Below are 20,158 nucleotides of genomic sequence, written 5' to 3' on the forward strand. Positions count from 1 at the left end.
CACCTACATTTTGTTGTTTAATGCTAAAGCAAATGAAAAATCTTCTGACAAGTATACTGTAAGCTTAGCCGCTACAGATATGTCATTAGAATTATAATAAAACATTTCACCTGTTGATCAAGTTTTATTCCAGAAGTGCACACATTTTATTGACTGTTCATCCTGTAAACTTGCTCCTCATTTCCATATTGCTACATGTCTCCACTCTTTCATTGCTCATGTAGTAACGGCATGCCTTCTGCATCGGCTAAATCCTTGTATTATATGGTGAAGGCAGCGATTACACGAGTAAATAATAAAATCGATATTATAGGGCTTGATAGCTGGAGTTTAAACACAGAAGTAAAGTATAAATAGTTTAATACACTAACATTCAGAATAATTCTCAAGTCAGTTTCCTAGGAGAACGAAGACTGCTTGCTGAGTTAAAGATGTATCTAGATGAACTTTTACTTCAGTTTCAGGCTCGGCATTGCAACAAGCCATAATTACAGCTCTCTGTTGGGCTGTTTGCAGAGAGACATGATATTAATATGCATTATTATAAGCCTTTGGTTACTCAGGCGCTTACTATATGATACACCGTACGGACCATTTCCACAAGGAGCCAAGTCAAAATATACATAATGAACGCCTACGACCTTATGGAATATGAATCTTAAAATGTGAAGTTTTGTCATATCAGTCTTATCTGTCCTGTATTTATATAGCTGTATAACATAGCCTTCTATCCGAATGGGAAATAATAGAAAGACGTGGAGGACTATCATTTAGTAAGGATGAATGACATATTATAAAAAAAGACCAGCAGCCGGATCTCCGCAGGCAGATTGTACAATGTGTATTTATATGATTATGTCAATCCATTGATTACAGTAACATGAACTTATATGGCTCTGAGGGAGGACGTACTGTGGATAAAAAAGAAATCATAATCTTACATACACATCAAGTGGAATGTATCTACAAATGGAGCAGAGCTGAGTCTCTGAAACGCAGCAGAGCAGAGCTGAGCTTGTCACTTGGCACTGTGTCTGTGTTTTACTATATACTATAATTTTATTATATGCTGTCATTACCTTAATGTAAATGACCTTAGGAGTATGCTCACAGAGTACTTTTTATGCGTACATTACATGTGTTCTTGTTGCATTTTTTATGCATTTTTTATGTATTCAATTGAATGGGTTGAAAAAGCAGCAAAAACGCTTATTTTGCTGCTCATGTAAAACGCTGCCTTTCTTTCATCACGAAAATACACAGGGAATAAAAGAGCAGCAATAACATCATGTGTGAAAAAGCCCTAAGGGTACATTTAGACAGAGCATAATGGCGCTGCATGGCACTCGCCTCTGGAAGAAGCTGGGAGAAACGCGCGTCGGGTTGGAGGAACACAGGGCCGAACACTATGCTGAATACTGTGCTGGCTTAATGCTGCTCTAATGTACAGTATATCCTGTCTAATTGCACAATTTTTACTGCTGCACTACTGTACATATATTTCTGATTGCTCACTAGTAGGATTTGTGCCTGAGTGGATATATTTGGTCATTTATTTAGAACATATTTTCCTTTTTACCATGTCCCCTCATGAGTCACATCTGTCCGTCAATATTTTACATATTGGCTATTTCAGTGTCCCTCACAAGAGGCATCTTTTTAATATATGTGTTTTATGCTTATAAAAAACATTTATTCATTTTATTTGTGCTTTAGTTCAATTCATTTAACTGATGGGGGTTTCTTCCCATTCCTGGCAGTTGTGTTGTTATATACCTCCTGAAGTGCTATACTACTGCTACATTTCATGGAAAGGACTTGTGTTGTCATACTGTAAAACACTGGATTTTTTTCAGCAGAAAAAAATGCGTGGAAAAAAAGCGCAACAAAATCATTGCGCTTGTACAAGCCCCAAAGGTACATTCAGACATACAATAGCAAATTTTTGCTATTTTGTCATAATATACTACAATAAAAACAAAACATCAAAATCTGATGTCACATCAGACAATAGAAAGACATAAAGCACATCTATTTTATATTTTTATACAAACACACACACATACAGTGCCTACAAGTAGTATTCAACCCCCTGCAGATTTAGCAGGTTTACACATTTGGAATTAACTTGGCATTGTGACATTTGGACTGTAGATCAGCCTGGAAGTGTGAAATGCACTGCAGCAAAAAATAATGTTATTTCTTTGTTTATTTTTTTTTTAAATTGTGAAAAGTCTTTTCAGAGGGTCATTTATTATTCAACCCCTCAACCCACCAGAATTCTGTTTGGTTCCCCTAAAGTATTAAGAAGTAGTTCAGGCGCAAAGAACAATGAGCTTCACATGTTTGGATTAATTATCTCTTTTTCCAGCCTTTTCTGACTATTTAAGACCCTCCCCAAACTTGTGAACAGCACTCAAACATGGTCAACAGGGGAAAGACAAAGGAGCATTCCAAGGCCATCAGAGACAAGATCGTGGAGGGTCACAAGGCTGGCAAGGGGTACAAAACCCTTTCCAAGGAGTTGGGCCTACCTGTCTCCACTGTTGGGAGCATCATCCGGAAGTGGAAGGCTTAAGGAACTACTGTTAGCCTTCCAGGGCCTGGACAGCCTTTGAAAGTTTCCTCCCGTGCCGAGGCCAGGCTTGTCCGAAGAGTCAAGGCTAACCCAAGGACAACAAGGAAGGAGCTCCGGGAAGATCTCATGGCAGTGGGGACATTGGTTTCAGTCAATACCATAAGTAACGTACTCCACCGCAATGGTCTCCGTTCCAGACAAGCCCATAAGGTACCTTTACTTTCAAAGCATCATGTCAAGGCTCGTCTACAGTTTGCTCATGATCACTTGGAGGACTCTGATACTGACTGGTTCAAGGTTCTCTGGTCTGATGAGACCAAGATCGAGATCTTTGGTGCCAACCACACACGTGACGTTTGGAGACTGGACGGCACTGCATACGACCCCAAGAATACCATCCCTACAGTCAAGCATGGTGGTGGCAGCATCATGCTGTGGGGCTGTTTCTCAGCCAAGGGGCCTGGCCATCTGGTCCGCATCCATGGGAAGATGGATAGCACGGCCTACCTGGAGATTTTGGCCAAGAACCTCCGCTCCTCCATCAAGGATCTTAAGATGGGTCGTCATTTCATCTTCCAACAAGACAACGACCCAAAGCACACAGCCAAGAAAACCAAGGCCTGGTTCAAGAGGCAAAAAATCAAGGTGTTGCAGTGGCCTAGTCAGTCTCCTGACCTTAACACAATTGAAAACTTGTGGAAGGAGCTCAAGATTAAAGTCCACATGAGACACCCAAAGAACCTAGATAACTTGGAGAAGATCTGCATGGAGGAGTGGGCCAAGATAACTCCAGAGACCTGTGCCGGCCTGATCAGGTCTTAGAAAAGACGATTATTAGCTGTAATTTCAAACAAAGGTTATTCCACAAAATATTAAACCTAGGGGTTGAATAATAATTGACCCACACTTTTATGTTTAAAATTTATAAAAATTTAACTGAGCAACAAAACTTTTTGGTTTGTAAGATTTTTGCATCTGTTAATAAATCCTGCTCTTCTTTGAAGTTTGAAGGCTCTAACTTATTTGCATCTTATTAAACCTGCTAAATCTGCAGGGGGTTGAATACTACTTTTAGGCACTGTATATACTGTACATATACAAGTACACTCATATATGCAGGGGGACACCCATGGGGGCTATCAGAGAATGTGACATATGTACACTGGTCATTAAGTGCCAGGGGGGACAAGTCACTGTGCCTTGATATTAAGTGCTGGGGTGACCGGGGGGGGGGGGGGGGGGTAAAAATCACTGTACCTTGATATTAAGTTCTGGGGTGCCTGGGGTACAAATCACTGTGCCTTGATATTAAGTGCTGGTGTGTCGGGGGGGGGGGGTCAAGTCACTGTGCCTTGATAATAAGTGCTGGGGTGCCAGGGGGGACAAGTCACTGTGCCTTGATATTAAGTGCTGGGATGCCTGGGGTACAAATCACTGTGCCTTGATATTAAGTGCTGGTGTGCCGGGGGGGACAAGTCACTGTGCCTTGATATTAAGTGCTGGGGTGCTGGGGGGACAAGTTACTGTGCCTTGATATTAAGTGCTAGTGCTGGGGTTCAGGGAGAGGACAAGTCACTCTACCTTGATAATAAGTGCTAGGGTGCCAAGGGGGGGTACAAATCACTGTGAAGTGATATTAAGTGCTGGGATGCCTGGGGTACAAATCACTGTGCCTTGATATTAATTGTTGGGGTGCTGGGGGGACAAGTCACTGTGCCTTGATATTAAGTGCTGATGTGCCGGGGGAACAAGTCACTGTGCCTTGATATTAAGTGCTGGTGTGCCGGGGGAGAAAAGTCACTGTGCCTTGATATTAAGTGCTGGTGTGCCAGGGGGGAGAAGTCACTGTACCTTGATAAAAAGTGCTGGTGTGCCGGGGGGAACAAGTCACTGTGCCTTGATATTAAGTGCTGGTGTGCCGGGGGGAAACCACTGTGCCTTGATATTAAGTGCTGGGGTGCCGGGGGGGAAAAGTCACTGTACCTTGATAATAAGTGCTGGTGTGCTGGGGGGAACAAGTCACTGTGCCTTGATATTAAGTGCTGGTGTGCCGGGGGGGGGAACCACTGTGCCTTGATATTAAGTGCTGGGGTGCCGGGGGGGAAAGTCACTGTACCTTGATAATAAGTGCTGGGGCTGGGGGTACAAGTCACTGTGCCTTGATATTAAGTGCTGGGGTTCAGGGAGAGGACAAGTCACGCTACCTTGAAAGTAAATGCTAGGGTGCCAAGGGGGGTACAAATCACTGTGAAGTGATATTAAGTGCTGGGATGCCTGGGGTACAAATCACTGTGCCTTGATATTAATTGCTGGGGTGCTGGGGGGACAAGTCACTGTGCCTTGATATTAAGTGCTGGTGTGCCAGGGGAGAAAAGTCACTGTGCCTTGATATTAAGTGCTGGTGTGCCAGGGGGGAAAAGTCACTGTACCTTGATAATAAGTGCTGGTGTGCCGGGGGTAACAAGTCACTGTGCCTTGATATTAAGTGCTGGTGTGCCGGGGGGGGGACCACTGTGCCTTGATATTAAGTGCTGGGGTGCCGGGGGGGGAAAAGTCACTGTACCTTGATAATAAGTGCTGGTGTGCTGGGGGGAACAAGTCACTGTGCCTTTATATTAAGTGCTGGTGTGCCGGGGGGGGGGAACCACTGTGCCTTGATATTAAGTGCTGGGGTGCCGGGGGGGAAAAGTCACTGTACCTTGATAATAAGTGCTGGTATGCCGGGGGGAACAAGTCACTGTGCCTTGATATTAAGTGCTGGGGTGCCGGGGGGAAACCACTGTGCCTTGATATTAAGTGCTGGTGTGCCGGGGGGGGGGGGGGGGGAAGTCACTGTGCTTTGATTAGAAGTAGGACAGCAAATTACTGAACCTTTGCCATGGGTGAATGTATAATAATAATAATTATTATTATTATCTTATTTACAAAGTGCCAATAAATTCTGCCACACTTTACAATTAATATATATATATGTATATATATATATATATATATATATATATATATATTCGTGTGTGTAGGAAATTAAGAGCAGATGGCAGTGACATAGTAATCGTTTAGCATAGCAGTGTGCATCAATGCCTCCTACATGTTTGTAATACAGTAGTCTGTGGGAATAAAGTGAAGACTTTCTTTTAGTCACTGTAATGATATTGAATCAGTTGTACAGGAAACCCCAAGTTTGCTTCTTATGATTGCTCATAAGGCAGTGAAATAACAGACGGCAGCTGTGTCAGAGAGAATTTCGTAATTCTTCATCATCAGCCGCACTACACGTTATTGTCTATACACCTAGGTTATCTCCCCCCCTCCTTCTTCTACTCCAAGCAGTGGCGGGACAGTAGTAATGACTGCCAGAGGTATTTGTGTTAAGTTACTTATTTTTCTCTCCAAAAGTCATAAAATGGTCTGAGCTTAGCTAGGATACCTGTGAAGAACAGTGTGTGAAAACCTGGTAGCTGCTGTGCACATGGCAATGGAATATAGAGTGTATGTAACATGGGCAGCTTCAGACAATAATGTGTCTAATATGATGAAAAAAGAGAACAGATTCTGAGGCTCTGGAGACTAAAGAAAAAGAAAAAAAAAGATAAAAGAGGAGGGCGGTGAAAACATTAACATTGGTGTGTATAGCTTGGAGCACCAGAGCAGAGCTCGAAATGTTCCTCCCCTTCCTTACTCATAGACCAAACTCCCACCCTCTCATTCACTTAGTTGAGGCCAATCGTCCTCTCTGTCTGTCTCTTTTTCACTCTCTCTCTCTCACTCTGAGACAGAAGTCAGAGCTTTTCCTCACTGACAGCCTCAAGTACTCACAGCACTTACAGAAGACTAAGAGAGACACTGCTAACTAAAACTACACTGAAAAACTTTTTTCTCTATTTTGCTTCTGATTATTTTTCATTAGAGGAAAAAAAAGTTCTAGTTTTTCTTTTTTTCTTTATAAAGGGATAAGCTTTTCACGCAGAGAATAAAGAAGAAAAAAAAAGTAAGCCTATAAAACCTGGTGTCAGGATGTCTGTACATTTACTGAACGGATTTCTGCTGGTACTTTGCTGGATTATGGTGAGGAGTACGCCAACTCCAGGATCTGAGGGGCACAGTTCAGTCACAGACTGTCCATCATGTTTGCTCTCGAGATTCCACAAGGATGCACCCACTTCTCAGACTGACATGGTTGAGGCAGTGAAGAAGCACATACTAAATATGCTGCATATGAGGGACAGACCCAACATCACTCAGCCAGTGCCTAAAGCTGCGCTTCTAAACGCTATCAAGAAAGTTCACGTGGGGAAAGTGGGAGAGGATGGCCAAGTGCAAATAGATGATGTTATTGCACGGAGAGCAGAAATGAATGAAATCTTGGAGCAAACTTCAGAAATCATCACTTTTGCTGAAGCAGGTGAGTGTGGCTGTCACAGTTTTGGGGCTATGAAGCAATTTAAAAGGTCCATAAATAGCAATGGCCAAGGGGTAGAAATGCCCAAATAATGTGTTTTCTGTGATCTAACCTTGGCTGCAGCCTACCTGTTTACATTAGCTAAATTCACCTAGAATGAGCTATCTCTAAGAATCTCTAACAAAGTACAAGTGTTTGAGAGGGGGGAGGGTATGAACATTCTGCAAAACTCCACAAGAACCCCCCACCTAAGAGGGCTAAATATGACTTGAGCCCTTAGGGCAGGTTTTTATCCTAGCAATGCAATTAGCCGGCAGGGCACAAAAACAATAACCACGTTATTTGTAGCTGAAGGTAGCAATGACCATTAAGGGTTAAGCCGAAACGTAGGCAGAAGGAAGATGAAGTGCCAGGAGAGTACCCGTGCTGTTGGTGCCACTCTAATGCACAGCTGCGGCGCCAGGTCGCAGAGCTCAGAGAGCTGTGCACTTGCAGCCATCACAGCTGTAAAATTAGGCAAGGAGATGACTTTAACTGCTGTATATATTCCCCTCCTAAAGTAGGAGTTATACTATCCCACTGAGGAGTCGTCTTAAAGTGCTCCATCATCTGCAGACCGATAGCTCACCTTACAGCGCTGTCGAAAATGGGGAAATATCTATTAGAAAAGAACATTTCTGCGCTTCTTCCACTATGGAAACATCTCTAGGATTTTCTAGTTTGGACCATCAGTGTTTTTTGATAAGAGTCATCTCTCAATCATAGGAATAAAAGTTTAGCACTGGCTGTTTGCTGAAATACTCTGCAGCAGGCAGAAGCTGGGAGCCTGTCAAACCTCAGGTTAGCCAAAACTGTTAAAGGAAAGGGCTTGTAAACACATTTTTTTGTATTCTTGCCTCTAAGCCAAAGTAAAAAGAATGTCATTGTTTAGCGCAGAACATGGTAGTCAAAGTATGTGCGGGAACTATAAGCATTTCTGTTTAAAGTGTGCTCCAGCAATATAAACAATTAGGACAGCACTCAGAGTTTCCAGTCTTAAAAAACCTGTTGACTCAGATGTTCTGTCTGCAGGAAAAGCCTTGCAGTGTGTGCATGCCTTCAGATCAGACATTCCTGCCAGCTTTCTGCTGCTTCTGAGTACACAATGAAGTATTGCGTCCTAGCTCCCTGTCAATGAGACTGTGTTATCCAGCCTGGAAGTTACCAGTCAGGCTTCATATGGCTTGGTGAATAAATGCAATTCACATGTGTGGAGAAGGCACCCGCTGCACTCCTGGAATGCTTGACAAGGCCACTTACAAGGAGAAGAGTTTGCATACAATAAAGATGCATGTTGGCTCTTCAGGTTACCCAGCTGCTTTGTGAGTAAGATTTCTATTGGCGTAATTCATATTCTCCCTACACGAGATAAATCAAAGTATAAACCTTCTGGCTTTAAGTGTTGAAGCCAATACTCATAATTGGATGCCAAAACATTATTTTCGGCAGGCATAAGGCTACGCATTATGTAATGTATGAATCAGTTGCTAGGCAGAGAATATCTTGGCAAGTAACTTTATCCTATACTATACTTTAAAATGCAAAAAAAAATCCGTCTTTAAAAAAACTGCACCATTAAAAAGTTCTTTAGATATAAAATAGATGATATAATAGTCCGACTGATGTTGTCATATCAATTAAAATCCTGCTGTGGCCGGAGCGCAGCTGCTCCATGATGTCAGGCTTTTCGAGAAGTTCCGTTGCTTTCATTGGGCTCTCTGCAACCTCACAACAACCTTGTAAATTAAATGATCTAATGTGGTTGGCTTGCAACAGGCAAAAGCATTCGGCCAAATGGGTGGTTGCTGCATTAGGCCGGGGGGCGACCATATTTTAGGGCTGTGTTCATGACTAAAAAAAAAGCCTGTGGAGACTTCCCGGGTCAGGACAGGTGAATACACCCACACTTTAAGTTTCATATTTAAGAGCACCTTCATTGGGTCAAGGTAGCGGCGAGTGTCGAGGATATTTTGCCTGTGAACAGGTAACGATAAGTAAAAACAGACTGGGAGATCAGTCATGGGCTAGGACACAGTAGAGAGGTCATATCTCCTGGTTAGGAGTCCATCACACACTCTAGGTATAGTCAGACAATTCTTCTGGAAACACATATGTAGCAGGCATTTTTGTATAATAAAAACGTTCTAATCCGTCATTCTTGTCATTTAGACATGTCCATTTAACATAGTGTATATCATTATTCTAGCCATCTGACAACAGCTAATGAGTAGCATAGAATGATAACCATAGAACAGATGTCTGGTGGCATAGAGGAGGCCAGTGATAATATTTACTTGCTATGGATCACATGTATCATTCCATGTAGTAATACAAATCATCCATTCATTCCAAACTTAGATTTACTGCACATTAATATAGGGAAACCTAATATCTGGCAGCATGCTTCATCATTAAGTTTCATTTACAGCAGCGTTGCAAAGAGTTAAACACCAATGCTAATAAGTCCAGTAAAACTTGCAGTCCTGTGAAACAGTAGCTTCATTTCAATGGCCACTAGAGGGCGCTGGCTACTGCAAACTGCATTTCCCCAGCTACTTCTACCTAATGACTTCTCATGCAGAGCTACAGCAGTAAAGTCTCATTGGATAACGGCTGTCCTATCCACTGGTAAGGGCTGTTATATAAAAGCAACATCTTGACTACCTTTCTATGGAAAAGAAAACGAGCAGGCACCATAGCGAGATGTTAAGTCAAATAAAGAATATATATGATTGCACACAAGGAACCACAAACAATGCAGCGCTTCCCTGCCCCACAGTAAGGGTATGCAGCCATGATTTAATATATCCACAAGCTGACGTACTCATGATTTAGATCTCTATTCTACACACGGACAAAAGCAGATTAGGTAGTTTTCTGCCTGCGATTTTCTCATTGACTGCAATTGCAATTAACGGGAGACAACGGTTGGATTTCTTCTTCTCGTATAATAAGGCCTTTAGTCACATTCATCTTGGTGGATTTCAATCATTCTGCAATCAATAACATCATATTGACAAAGGGCAAACAAGGGCAATATTTCAATAGGAGTTAGCTCCGAGAGGGTAGCATTTATCAGAACCTTCACAACTGTTTGGCTTAAGCAAGTGACAGAGGAGGGAAAAGTCAAAAGGAGCCGTTCTCTTTTGATGGGAATATCGTTCAAAGCTTTTCTCATTTTGGAAAATGAGTTTACTGATCTGGAATGAGCTTGCGGTGACAAATAACATGTCTTCGCTATTTATGGCACTTTTCTTTCTAAGAATACAATTTCAGCTTGGGTTTGAGGACACAAATTCATCTAGCTACAGAAAAAAAATACTAATACATATTCATTGCCAGACTTGTCAGCAGCCGAAATGCTAAATTTTATTTTTTTTCAGAAATACTTAATAGTCCATAAAGAAAACTACTAGTAAGTTCCTTGTCAAATGTATCATCCAAAAACCAAAGGGTTACCAGACTGGTTGACTGTTACAGGCCGCCGATTGAGCTCCACAACAATGCCGCATTCCCTTCATTTTAGTAAATTGCGTGTGTGCAACAGAATTGTATTTAGCAAGAAATCAAACTGTAGTGTTAGTTTATTCCTGTATTATTCACCTCATGGTATGTATATCAGGCAGGCGGCTGTGTGTCATGCCAAGATGTCTCTTTGCAGAAGTTAAGGCATGCACAGTAACTTGTACGAGTCCTGTGCACATAGTATTACTCTGAAAGACTTACTCATAATCTGCCAATATTTCTCACAAGGTTCTATTATAGGGCTACTGTTAGCAAGGCTTTATTTAGTTTGCCTATTATTTTGCCTACCTCATTTTCCCTTTATAAGTAGCACTTCTCTTCAATTTGTGTTGATTCTAGAGACTTACGCCAGTTTTATGAATGTTTGATCTTCCTAGACAAGTACTAGTACACAAAATGCGTACACAACATGACCAGCAGTGACTTTACATCTTTATTGATCATGACTTCATCACATTGGACTCTACAATAAAGTCAGTCTGTAGAAGTTGAGCTTGGGAAATCCAGGCAGATCATTCATATATGACTCGGTCTCTGTAGACCAGATACATAAAATATGCTCATTTAGAGCAATGAATGGATCCTGGCGGCTTGCATGCATAGGCCACAATGTAAATACACAATGACTTCCTAAAGGGTCTGCCTTTTATTTAGTGTAGATAGGTAATAATGGTGTGCACTCAGCCTAGTAAGAGAGAGGTGCTGGTGTAATGGACTGTGAGAAGTCCCTAACAATGAAATATATTGATACACCGCACACTCTATTGGTATTTGTATGCAAAAATAGTAAAGTTTAAATCACATAACATTAGTATGGAAGCAAAATATGTACAATGAGCGACCAAATAAATTTTGACGTTTCGACCCTCCCGAGTCTTACTCAGAATTTGCTTCAATAGTAGAATGTAGGTTTATTGTGAAACCCTAAGTGGGTATAAGGGTTGCTGGTATGCAGCAGTAGTGTGGATAAAGAAGGACAATGCCCAATAGGTAGGGGACCTGGTCTGAGCTGATGCTGGCCAGCATACCAGCAACCCTTATACCCACTTAGGGTTTTACAATAAACCTACATTCTACTATTGAAGTGACTTATGAGTAAGACTCGGGAGGGCCAAAACATCAACATTTATTTGGGCGCTCATTTTATTTAGTGTAGATAAGGAAAACCCTTCCCAGTTATATTAATCTAATCCCAAAAGACCAAAACAAAACAAAAATCAAAATGCATGAAGAGAGCTCTTTAAACTTGGGTACAACCTTATAGTAATAGATATGCTATTTTAAGTAGCATTTTCTTAATATCATGAACTCATATGTGGTCCTGATAGATTTTGGGTTCCTAACTAGCTTACAGTAAACTTCTCAAACAGTTTATCTACCTTTAGAAGACATCATAGTCCTGTCACAGTAATTAAAGTACAAAAGACACTAAAAATGAAGAAAAAAAACAACACATTTAAAAAAAAAAGCTATCAAGTAACATAAAAAATAGGTAAACTAAAAAAAAAACCAAAAAGTCAATCTTTTGACGTAGTCAATGTCATACGAAATAAGTTTTGATTTGTAGGGTCCCAGATACTGAGACTCCCACTTGTCCTGAAAGAAAGGTGCAAAAGAACTCAGCTGATCCTCAAGGCTTGACAGGAGCGTTGTACGGACTCATAGAAAGTCTATGTCAATCTGACAATTAACTGAGCCATTTTGCCCCTTCGTTCTCAGAACATGGACCGTTACTGATTTTAAACTTCTGACAGCCAACTGTAACTTGGCAAAAGTTTTTGAATAGTTTAGTTCTTGTTTAAAAACATTTTCCTCATCTTGCATCATGTCCTGTTCAGTACCTCCACCTCAATGGACTGCTCACTAACATTACGAAACTACAACATTTACCTTCAGATATCTGTATTCTTACATGGTAAGGTAAATGTGCAGGTCTTTGGACCACTGCGCTATAATGAAGGAATTCACATGTTCCATTGTACCATACAATACATTTATATCAAAGTAAATCCTACTTCTGATTAGCCAATATACATAGGTCTCATAAAGCCAGTGGGTACCTATCTTCTAGCAGTAACTGGTAGTGCCAGCTCATGTGGCCCGCTGATACCATCTTCTAGCATATTTGTACTGTGTAGCTATGCCTGGAGAGAGATAGAAGAGGAGAGACATGTTAAAGCTTTGTGCATGCAATTCTTAGAGTTTTGACCCCAAAATTACAGGTTTTTTTACCTCCTCAGTGAAATTTTCCTGCTTTCTTTAGAATTTTATTGTAAAATAGTTGACATGAACATACTTCCTCGAAATGTGCAACAGCCCTGAAATCATACAAGCAGGAACAGAATTGCATTTTATGTGTTCCAGTTATTAGTATACAACATGTTGTAGCAGACCACAGCATAGACAGTCCTGCCTGTTCGGCAGCAACACATTCGAGGCCTATAAAACACCGTACTAACGAGTCATTGCCCAAACTGCTTATATCATCGAGAGAACGAATGGCAGTGACCATCTGTGAGACTCTGATCATTTTTTTATTATTTTTTTTGGAACAGTAAAACAAAATTCAATGTCTTCTAAACTGTCACCTTCCACAAATAAAGCAATACTTGTTATAATAAGAAACGCTTCATTTGCTCATGATCAAATAACCCAGCAGAACCTATTACTCATTTCACCCTCTGCCAAGTACATGTAGTCTTTATCAAGGGAACGCCCCCACATCATGATGTTCACGATCAGAACCATTATGCCAACAAGTATATGCATAGGAGAAAACATCCCAAAATATGCTCTTCTCTGATTATATCCATTCCTCAGCATATCTACCACCAGAATGCTATAATTATCATGCACACAGCATGTTAAATTAGAAACATAGCTGTCAATGACAAAGCTTTCTATAAACACTTTATAAATCTGCTTATGCAAAACAGACGCACAGGCAGGTAAATAAATGTGCACAGGAAACTACAAAAACTTTTACTATACATGGATAAGATACAGATGTAGCAGAGCTGACTTAGCTTCTTAGTGTAATGTCACAATGAATTAGCCTAGTAAGTTAACTTGCAGAGACCATGATATCAAAATAATGCCAAATTAAAAACTAAACTCTGTTACCTATTTACTTCTTTTTAAATATATTTTAAACACTATTCTACATATCTACATCCCATTGTGAGACTTAAATGTAAGATATGTTAGAAGATGAGGAGTTTATGCTGCTTGAAATGCTATTGCAAACATAGTCACTAAAGTGAACTAACAGCAGAGGCGGATGTGTATGCCCTTGTAGATCTGTGTAATGATGAAAGCTGAATATGCCATGCAGATGTATTAGGGATTATTAGTAATCAAGAGGCCTCTGACATATTCCCATTTAGAGGTAATGACTTGCGTGATATTTATCCTGTAGAGTCACATGGACCAACATTTAGGAGAAGTGAACTATATTGCTATGAAAAGTAGTGAAAGAACTGAGCAAGCTGTTAAAGCCAAAGCCTCACACATTGTGCTATGTATCTTCTCCAATATATGAATCGTGTAAAAAAAAAAATCGAATTATGCATGCAATATAGCTGACAGTCAAATGACTGAAATAATATTTATATTTGCTTTTGTTGCCCTTGATCTGTAGGAGCCTCGAAGAAGATACTCCACTTTGAAATTTCCAAAGAAGGCAGCGATCTATTGATAATCAGGGAAGCAGAACTTTGGCTTTTCCTTAAACTCTCTAAAGCCAATCGAAGTCGGACGAGATTAACAATTCGTTTGTACCAGCAGCAACGAGGGCAAAAGGAGCATAAAGGATCCGATGGGAACAAAAATGAAGTGTTGATTGCCGAGAAAGTGGTGGACACAAAGAAAAGTGGCTGGCATACATTCCCTATATCTGGGAGCATTCAGCGCCTCCTGAATCATGGAAAGTCATCAATGGATGTTCGAATAGCCTGTGACCAATGCCAAGAATCAGGAGCAACCCCTGTATTGCTTGGTAAGCGGAAGAGAAAAGATGATGAGGACAAAGAAGCAGGGGCAACTGGAGGTGAAGAAGAAAAAGAACAGTCACATAGACCTTTCCTAATGATCGTGGCTCAGCAAACAGATGAACACCCTCACCGAAGGAGGAAACGTGGCTTAGAATGTGACGGTAAAGTAAGCAACTGCTGTAAAAAGCATTTTTACGTAAGTTTCAAGGACATTGGCTGGAGCGACTGGATCATAGCACCTCCTGGCTACCATGCCAATTACTGCGAGGGAGATTGCCCTAACCACATCGCAGGGACATCTGGGGCTTCTCTGTCATTTCATTCCACAGTCATTCACCAGTATCGGGTTAAAGGCCACAGTCCCTTCAATAGTATCAAATCTTGTTGTGTTCCCTCTAAGTTGAGAGCCATGTCCATGCTATACTATGATGATGGACAAAATATTATTAAAAAGGATATCCAGAACATGATTGTGGAAGAGTGCGGTTGCTCGTAAAAAAAAGAACAAAAATGCAGAAACAGTGTCTGTTATTGAATACGCTAATCAAGAAGACGACAAATGACTTGCAGCTGAGCAATGATCAATGGAAGAAGAAATAAGATACAAAGGAAGTGCAAGTTCTACACCTGCAGCAACCAATATACGAAAGGAACATTTCCAGCTTTTCTAGCAGGGAGTGTGACTAATAGACTTACAGGCACGAGAATACCCCTGTATATCTATAGATACATCACATTCACTGTTTGCGTAAATGTGTTTGCATTTATACCAGTTTGTATAGATAGATATACAGAGATCCAGACCACCTTCTTAAGACTCTAAAAGTATATATACTGCGCGGGAGACTCGACTTCTTCCTCTGCACTATTACTGCAAAAAAAAATTGAAAGCATACAAAGTTAAATTTCGCTAAGGTGCTTACGATCTTAGAACTATGCAACTCATGGGGTTTGAAAACTGTTTACCCAAAACAAAGAAAAGAGAGACTTTTCAGTGGAAGTAACATGTTTAATATTTTTGTTCTTTCATGAGAGATACTTGAAAGGAACATGTTGGTTCAGATACTGGAACCAAACATTTCTATATTTTGTAAAAAACAAAATGTTTCTTTTTTATTTGCACTACAACAGTATTTGACCTGTTTAATATCCTTATTTAACAAGTATTTTCAAGAGAGGTTTTAAGAGCTGCACTTAACATGAGCTATATCAGAAATGCTACAGCACACATCAAAATAGATATTTTTATGACTATTTTCAATATTTTTTCTACCTTTAATGAGACACTTACACCAAAGACGTGTGTGAAGATATAAGTCTGCCTGTGGTTAATAATCACTGAGCATATGGGAGGGAAGAATTTAATGGATTGAGTGTAAAAGAAAATGTATCAAAGCCAAAATTACATATTTTATTTCCATTCATTATGGGTAATTGTGCTGCCCTTTAGCAGCTTGTATTTCCGTTAGAAAATGGCACTTCAGCAATTTTTCTTTCTCTATACCATATTTTTCCATATTTTCTTTGCCGATTATCATTCTGCTAATAGGTTAATCTTAATCTAAGATATGATTTTCTTGGCTTATGGAACAAATTACCTACATAAGTTATCTTCTGACAGTAATGCAAGCTTCATACTGTGCAAAAAAAGTAGCAAAATTAAAAACCACTCTGGCTGTTCTTATTTGCCAACTGGTGTAATTGTCCAATATATTAAAAACTTACACCAACAGAACATTTCAGTAATAGAACATATCATGGCAGTAGTCGATATGAAGTAATTATGCATTTGTCGAATCGTTTTGATTTTGATTTTTTTTCCCCACAGTATTTAGCTTACATTTAAGGCAATCTATGCATTTGCTTATTTTACTGACACATTTCAAGCTTCTTTTGCATAATAAAAGGACAGAAAGAAAATATGATCTAAAATGTAAAAGTACTCGGAAAGTTAAAGAGTGTAAAGGTTTTACACTGCTGTACGTAACTCATTTTCAAGACAGAAATTTGTAAAAAAAAAAGTCAACTGTTCGCCGCTTTAACAAAGATTACTTTTATTCTGTCTTCACACTGCTAGTTAATCACAAGGGTTCCTCATGTAGTAACTTGGTATCTTAGTATTAATTTGCCAATTTACATTAAAGCCATAGAAAATAAAAAAATGGGCCTACGAAAAGAGCATTCCTTTAGAGACTCTATAGATGTCAAACTTAATATTTTATTCATTAATATGTATATGGCGTTTTATGCCTTATATATTGCTCACTATGTACAGTTGTCCTATACACTACAAAATCCAAAACTTTAAAAAAAATTAGTACCTTGATTATCATGACACCTATGTTTTTTATATCATCAGTGTCACCGGTAATCTACTCGATTAAAGTTTTGTTTGCCTTAATATTTTGGCAAAAGATAAATGTCTTCTCCCAAACACTAATTTTGCAAAAAACGAATGTCACACTCAATATTTGAAAACTAAAATTGAAAGAAGAATATCTACAGATATTATTTAATGATTGTTCATCCAGGCTGGTTTTCCAGATTTTCGATTTGTACTATATTCTATAGAGGTCAATTTCTTCATTGTAAAATATTTCGTTATGCTAGGCATAAAATCCCCTCAATTTAAACCAGCAAATTGATGTGACACAACATTAACAGATGCATAATAACCACTTTTTGTAAGCTGTATATTTTACTTGTATTATTGTAAGTCATGAAAGGACTGTAAAGGTAATTACCAAATACTTTTCTAAATGGTGGTCATAAACCTCGTAAGTTGTGAAAAATTAACTAAAGTTAAAACACTACTTAAAGAGATTTTAATTTCCGTTAGCCACTATTAGAAATAACATAACTCTAAGTTACTGTATAGATTTATAAAAAAAAAATAATTAAAAAAAACAATGACATCTGAGCAAAGCAAATGAAGGTCAGATTAAGAGGGAAATATAAATTGACACAGGAGGCCATTATGTATCCTCCGACTCATGGAAAAAAAAAAAAAAGATTTGTTCTACAGTATATAGTGTCTTTCTATAATTTACAATGAAAGTATAGGAAACAGAAAATCTGCATGACAAGATGAGAGAAAATAGGATGGTAATCAAGGCTGACCACTACTAAATAGCATGGAGGACAATTTAGTTTAATGAAATCTGCATGTCCACAAATAGCAATAGAAATTGTTACCATATTTAAACATTTTGCAGGCCATCCTATATTGTAGACAACTCTTCTTTAAGGTAGCTGTTGAAAAAAAAAACAAACTAATTAATGGTAAATGTTACCACATTTTTTCTAAAGCCATGAGTCCATCTCCCTTATCCAGAAATAATCTTTTCATCATTAAGCATTTATGTGGAAAAAATTATCTTTTTTTCTTGTCGATTTTGTGTTTGTTTGTTTTTAGTCACTTACACTTTTTTAATGTACATGTTTGGTCAGTACTTGCATTGGGGCAAAACTTTTAGTAAGATCATTATGACATCTATATTACTAATAGTTAATTAAAAAGCAAAAAGCCTTATCGTTAATTATTATATTTTCGTGATACCCTTTAAAATAAATTATCACAGGAAATAAAAATTATTTAACACAAAACACTTGCCATTGGTTAAATGTTCCACATCACCCAGAGCTTTAAAAAAAAATCATGAAGGTCCAACAACATTGCATTACACCAAGCGGTGGGTATTGTTTTCATCCCTAGGTATTAAACAGTCACATTTTGGAACTAAAGGCAGTTAAAATTTCCATTTTCCATTTCAATACTAATACAAAATAAAAAAATAAAAAAAATAAAAACATTTCAACTTACAGAAAGGTAATTTATTCTTTTACGTTGCTCTATTAAAACATTTATTTATTTTGTAAAATAATAAAACAACATGGTAAATCTATAAACAATTTCTTCTTTATATTTTAGCTATAGCGACCAACTCATTCTCGGAAATATTTTATTTGCATTCCACTTTCATTTTTGTTAATTGCTTTTACCTATGTTCATTCTGCTATATGTAATTAAAGTTGTTAATTTATATGAGAATATTTTCAACTATGTCAATGGTTTCTTAATATTTATTGTGTAAAAGGACTGGTATTTTTTTTTATTAACGGTTTGTTGAAAGAGATGTTTGCATTTGTTTATAGTAGATATTATTTATTTGGACAGCATACCGCTCAGTATGATTTTCATGTGAACGGTATGCTAGCTGTACAATTTAGTGGGAAATACTCAACAGCTCCTTGTAGATTTTAGGATTTATGATTTTTCAAATACCTGTTGAAATAGGGTTTTTTTCGAATCCTTTTTAAAAACTTTCTTTAAAAGGTCCACCATGCACACAGGTGGTTGCCTTGGTAAAAGCCTGTTGTTAAAAAGGATGCTAAAAAAAACAACACACTATGGAGTACTCCTATAATGAGGTCATTTTTTTATGTACACGCAAGATGCTTGAGTCAGATATGTTTTTATCTTGATCTTATGTCCTCTTGTTCTTTGAACAACAGCAAAATGAAACAACTTAAGTGAACTAAATAAAGGGAGTTTACTGAGACACTTGCGTCTGTCACTGTGTGTTTTTGTTATGCCGGGGTCTTCATGGAATGGGAAGAAATGCAAAGGAAATGCTATATATAAGCCTGATGAGCTATTTCGATGTTGTTTTCTTGGGAGGGACATTCCTGCTAAAAAATAATTAGCTCATCATAGACCTTAAACACATGGTAATTTACGTGCTACTAATTACATATACATCTCTAACATAGACCTTTACAAAGAAAAAAGAGAAAGACCACTTACTCAGATCACACTAAACAAGAGTCTATATATAGTTCAAACTATTCACAGTATGGAACAAGTAACAAATACAGACAACACTAATATTGAGACTATAGCAAAAGAGTTCATATCATAGAATCATAGAATGTTAGAGTTGGAAGGGACCTCCTGGGTCATCTGGTCCAACTCCCTGCTCAAGTTGAGTGCAGACTCGGTGACAGAAAGATGTTGTGCACAAACTTTTTACATCGTTGTACGTAGTACATATAAGTCCATATTATGGTCCATTGACACTCTCCATGCTGATAGATGGTATTTTGGTTCCATTGGCTTTCTGCATGCCATTGTATGGTGCCTCTACATAGCAACATACTCCTGAGGTTTTTACCCTAAAATTTCTCCACAACATTGTATCCAATGTATTAACCTGTACAGGGGGAGACACATGCAGCAGAGGGCCCCTTTGTGAAAACGATGGTCCCTTGCTCTCCAAATGACTAATTTTCCTAGTAAATGAGAGCCACTATATTCATTAGGTCAGTACCTTACATGCAATGTAATAAGCTGAAAGAGGCAAAACGAAGCTTCTTTGAGGGTGACAGTGAGCTCCCTAACCTACTGGGCCTCGATACAGCTGCAAACGTCACACATATAATGGGTTCATCCTGGCCCAATAGACTGGAAGTCTATAATGGCTGTTTGTATAAGCTCTTAATTGGCTTAATGGATCAACTCAGATCTAAGGGTACCGTCACACAGTGCCATTTTCATCGCTACGATGGCACGATTCGTGACGTTCTAGCGATATCGTTACGATATCGCTGTGTCTGACACGCTAC

At 38.9% G+C, this 20,158-nt stretch overlaps 1 protein-coding gene across 1 annotated transcript; it reads left to right on the top strand.

Annotated features, from left to right (window-relative positions):
* The first annotated feature begins 6,303 nt into the window (after window positions 1-6,303).
* Window positions 6,304-17,785, top strand: INHBA (inhibin subunit beta A). The gene is made up of 2 exons (XM_077269189.1): window positions 6,304-6,980; window positions 14,182-17,785. Exons 1-2 carry the CDS (start codon window positions 6,593-6,595, stop codon window positions 15,027-15,029), a joined length of 1,236 nt encoding a protein of 411 aa, XP_077125304.1. The 5' UTR covers window positions 6,304-6,592; the 3' UTR covers window positions 15,030-17,785.
* Window positions 17,786-20,158: the final 2,373 nt, after the last annotated feature.

Source organism: Ranitomeya variabilis, chromosome 6 (genome assembly GCF_051348905.1).
Source record: "Ranitomeya variabilis isolate aRanVar5 chromosome 6, aRanVar5.hap1, whole genome shotgun sequence".
Lineage (NCBI taxonomy): Eukaryota > Metazoa > Chordata > Amphibia > Anura > Dendrobatidae > Ranitomeya > Ranitomeya variabilis.

Bases quoted from the DNA above. Each gene is read 5' to 3' on its own strand.
- INHBA (XM_077269189.1), top strand. From the start codon at position 6,593: ATGTCTGTACATTTACTGAACGGATTTCTGCTGGTACTTTGCTGGATT. The intron at 6,981-14,181 runs GTGAGTGTGGCT...CTTGATCTGTAG, and splicing joins CATCACTTTTGCTGAAGCAG to GAGCCTCGAAGAAGATACTC.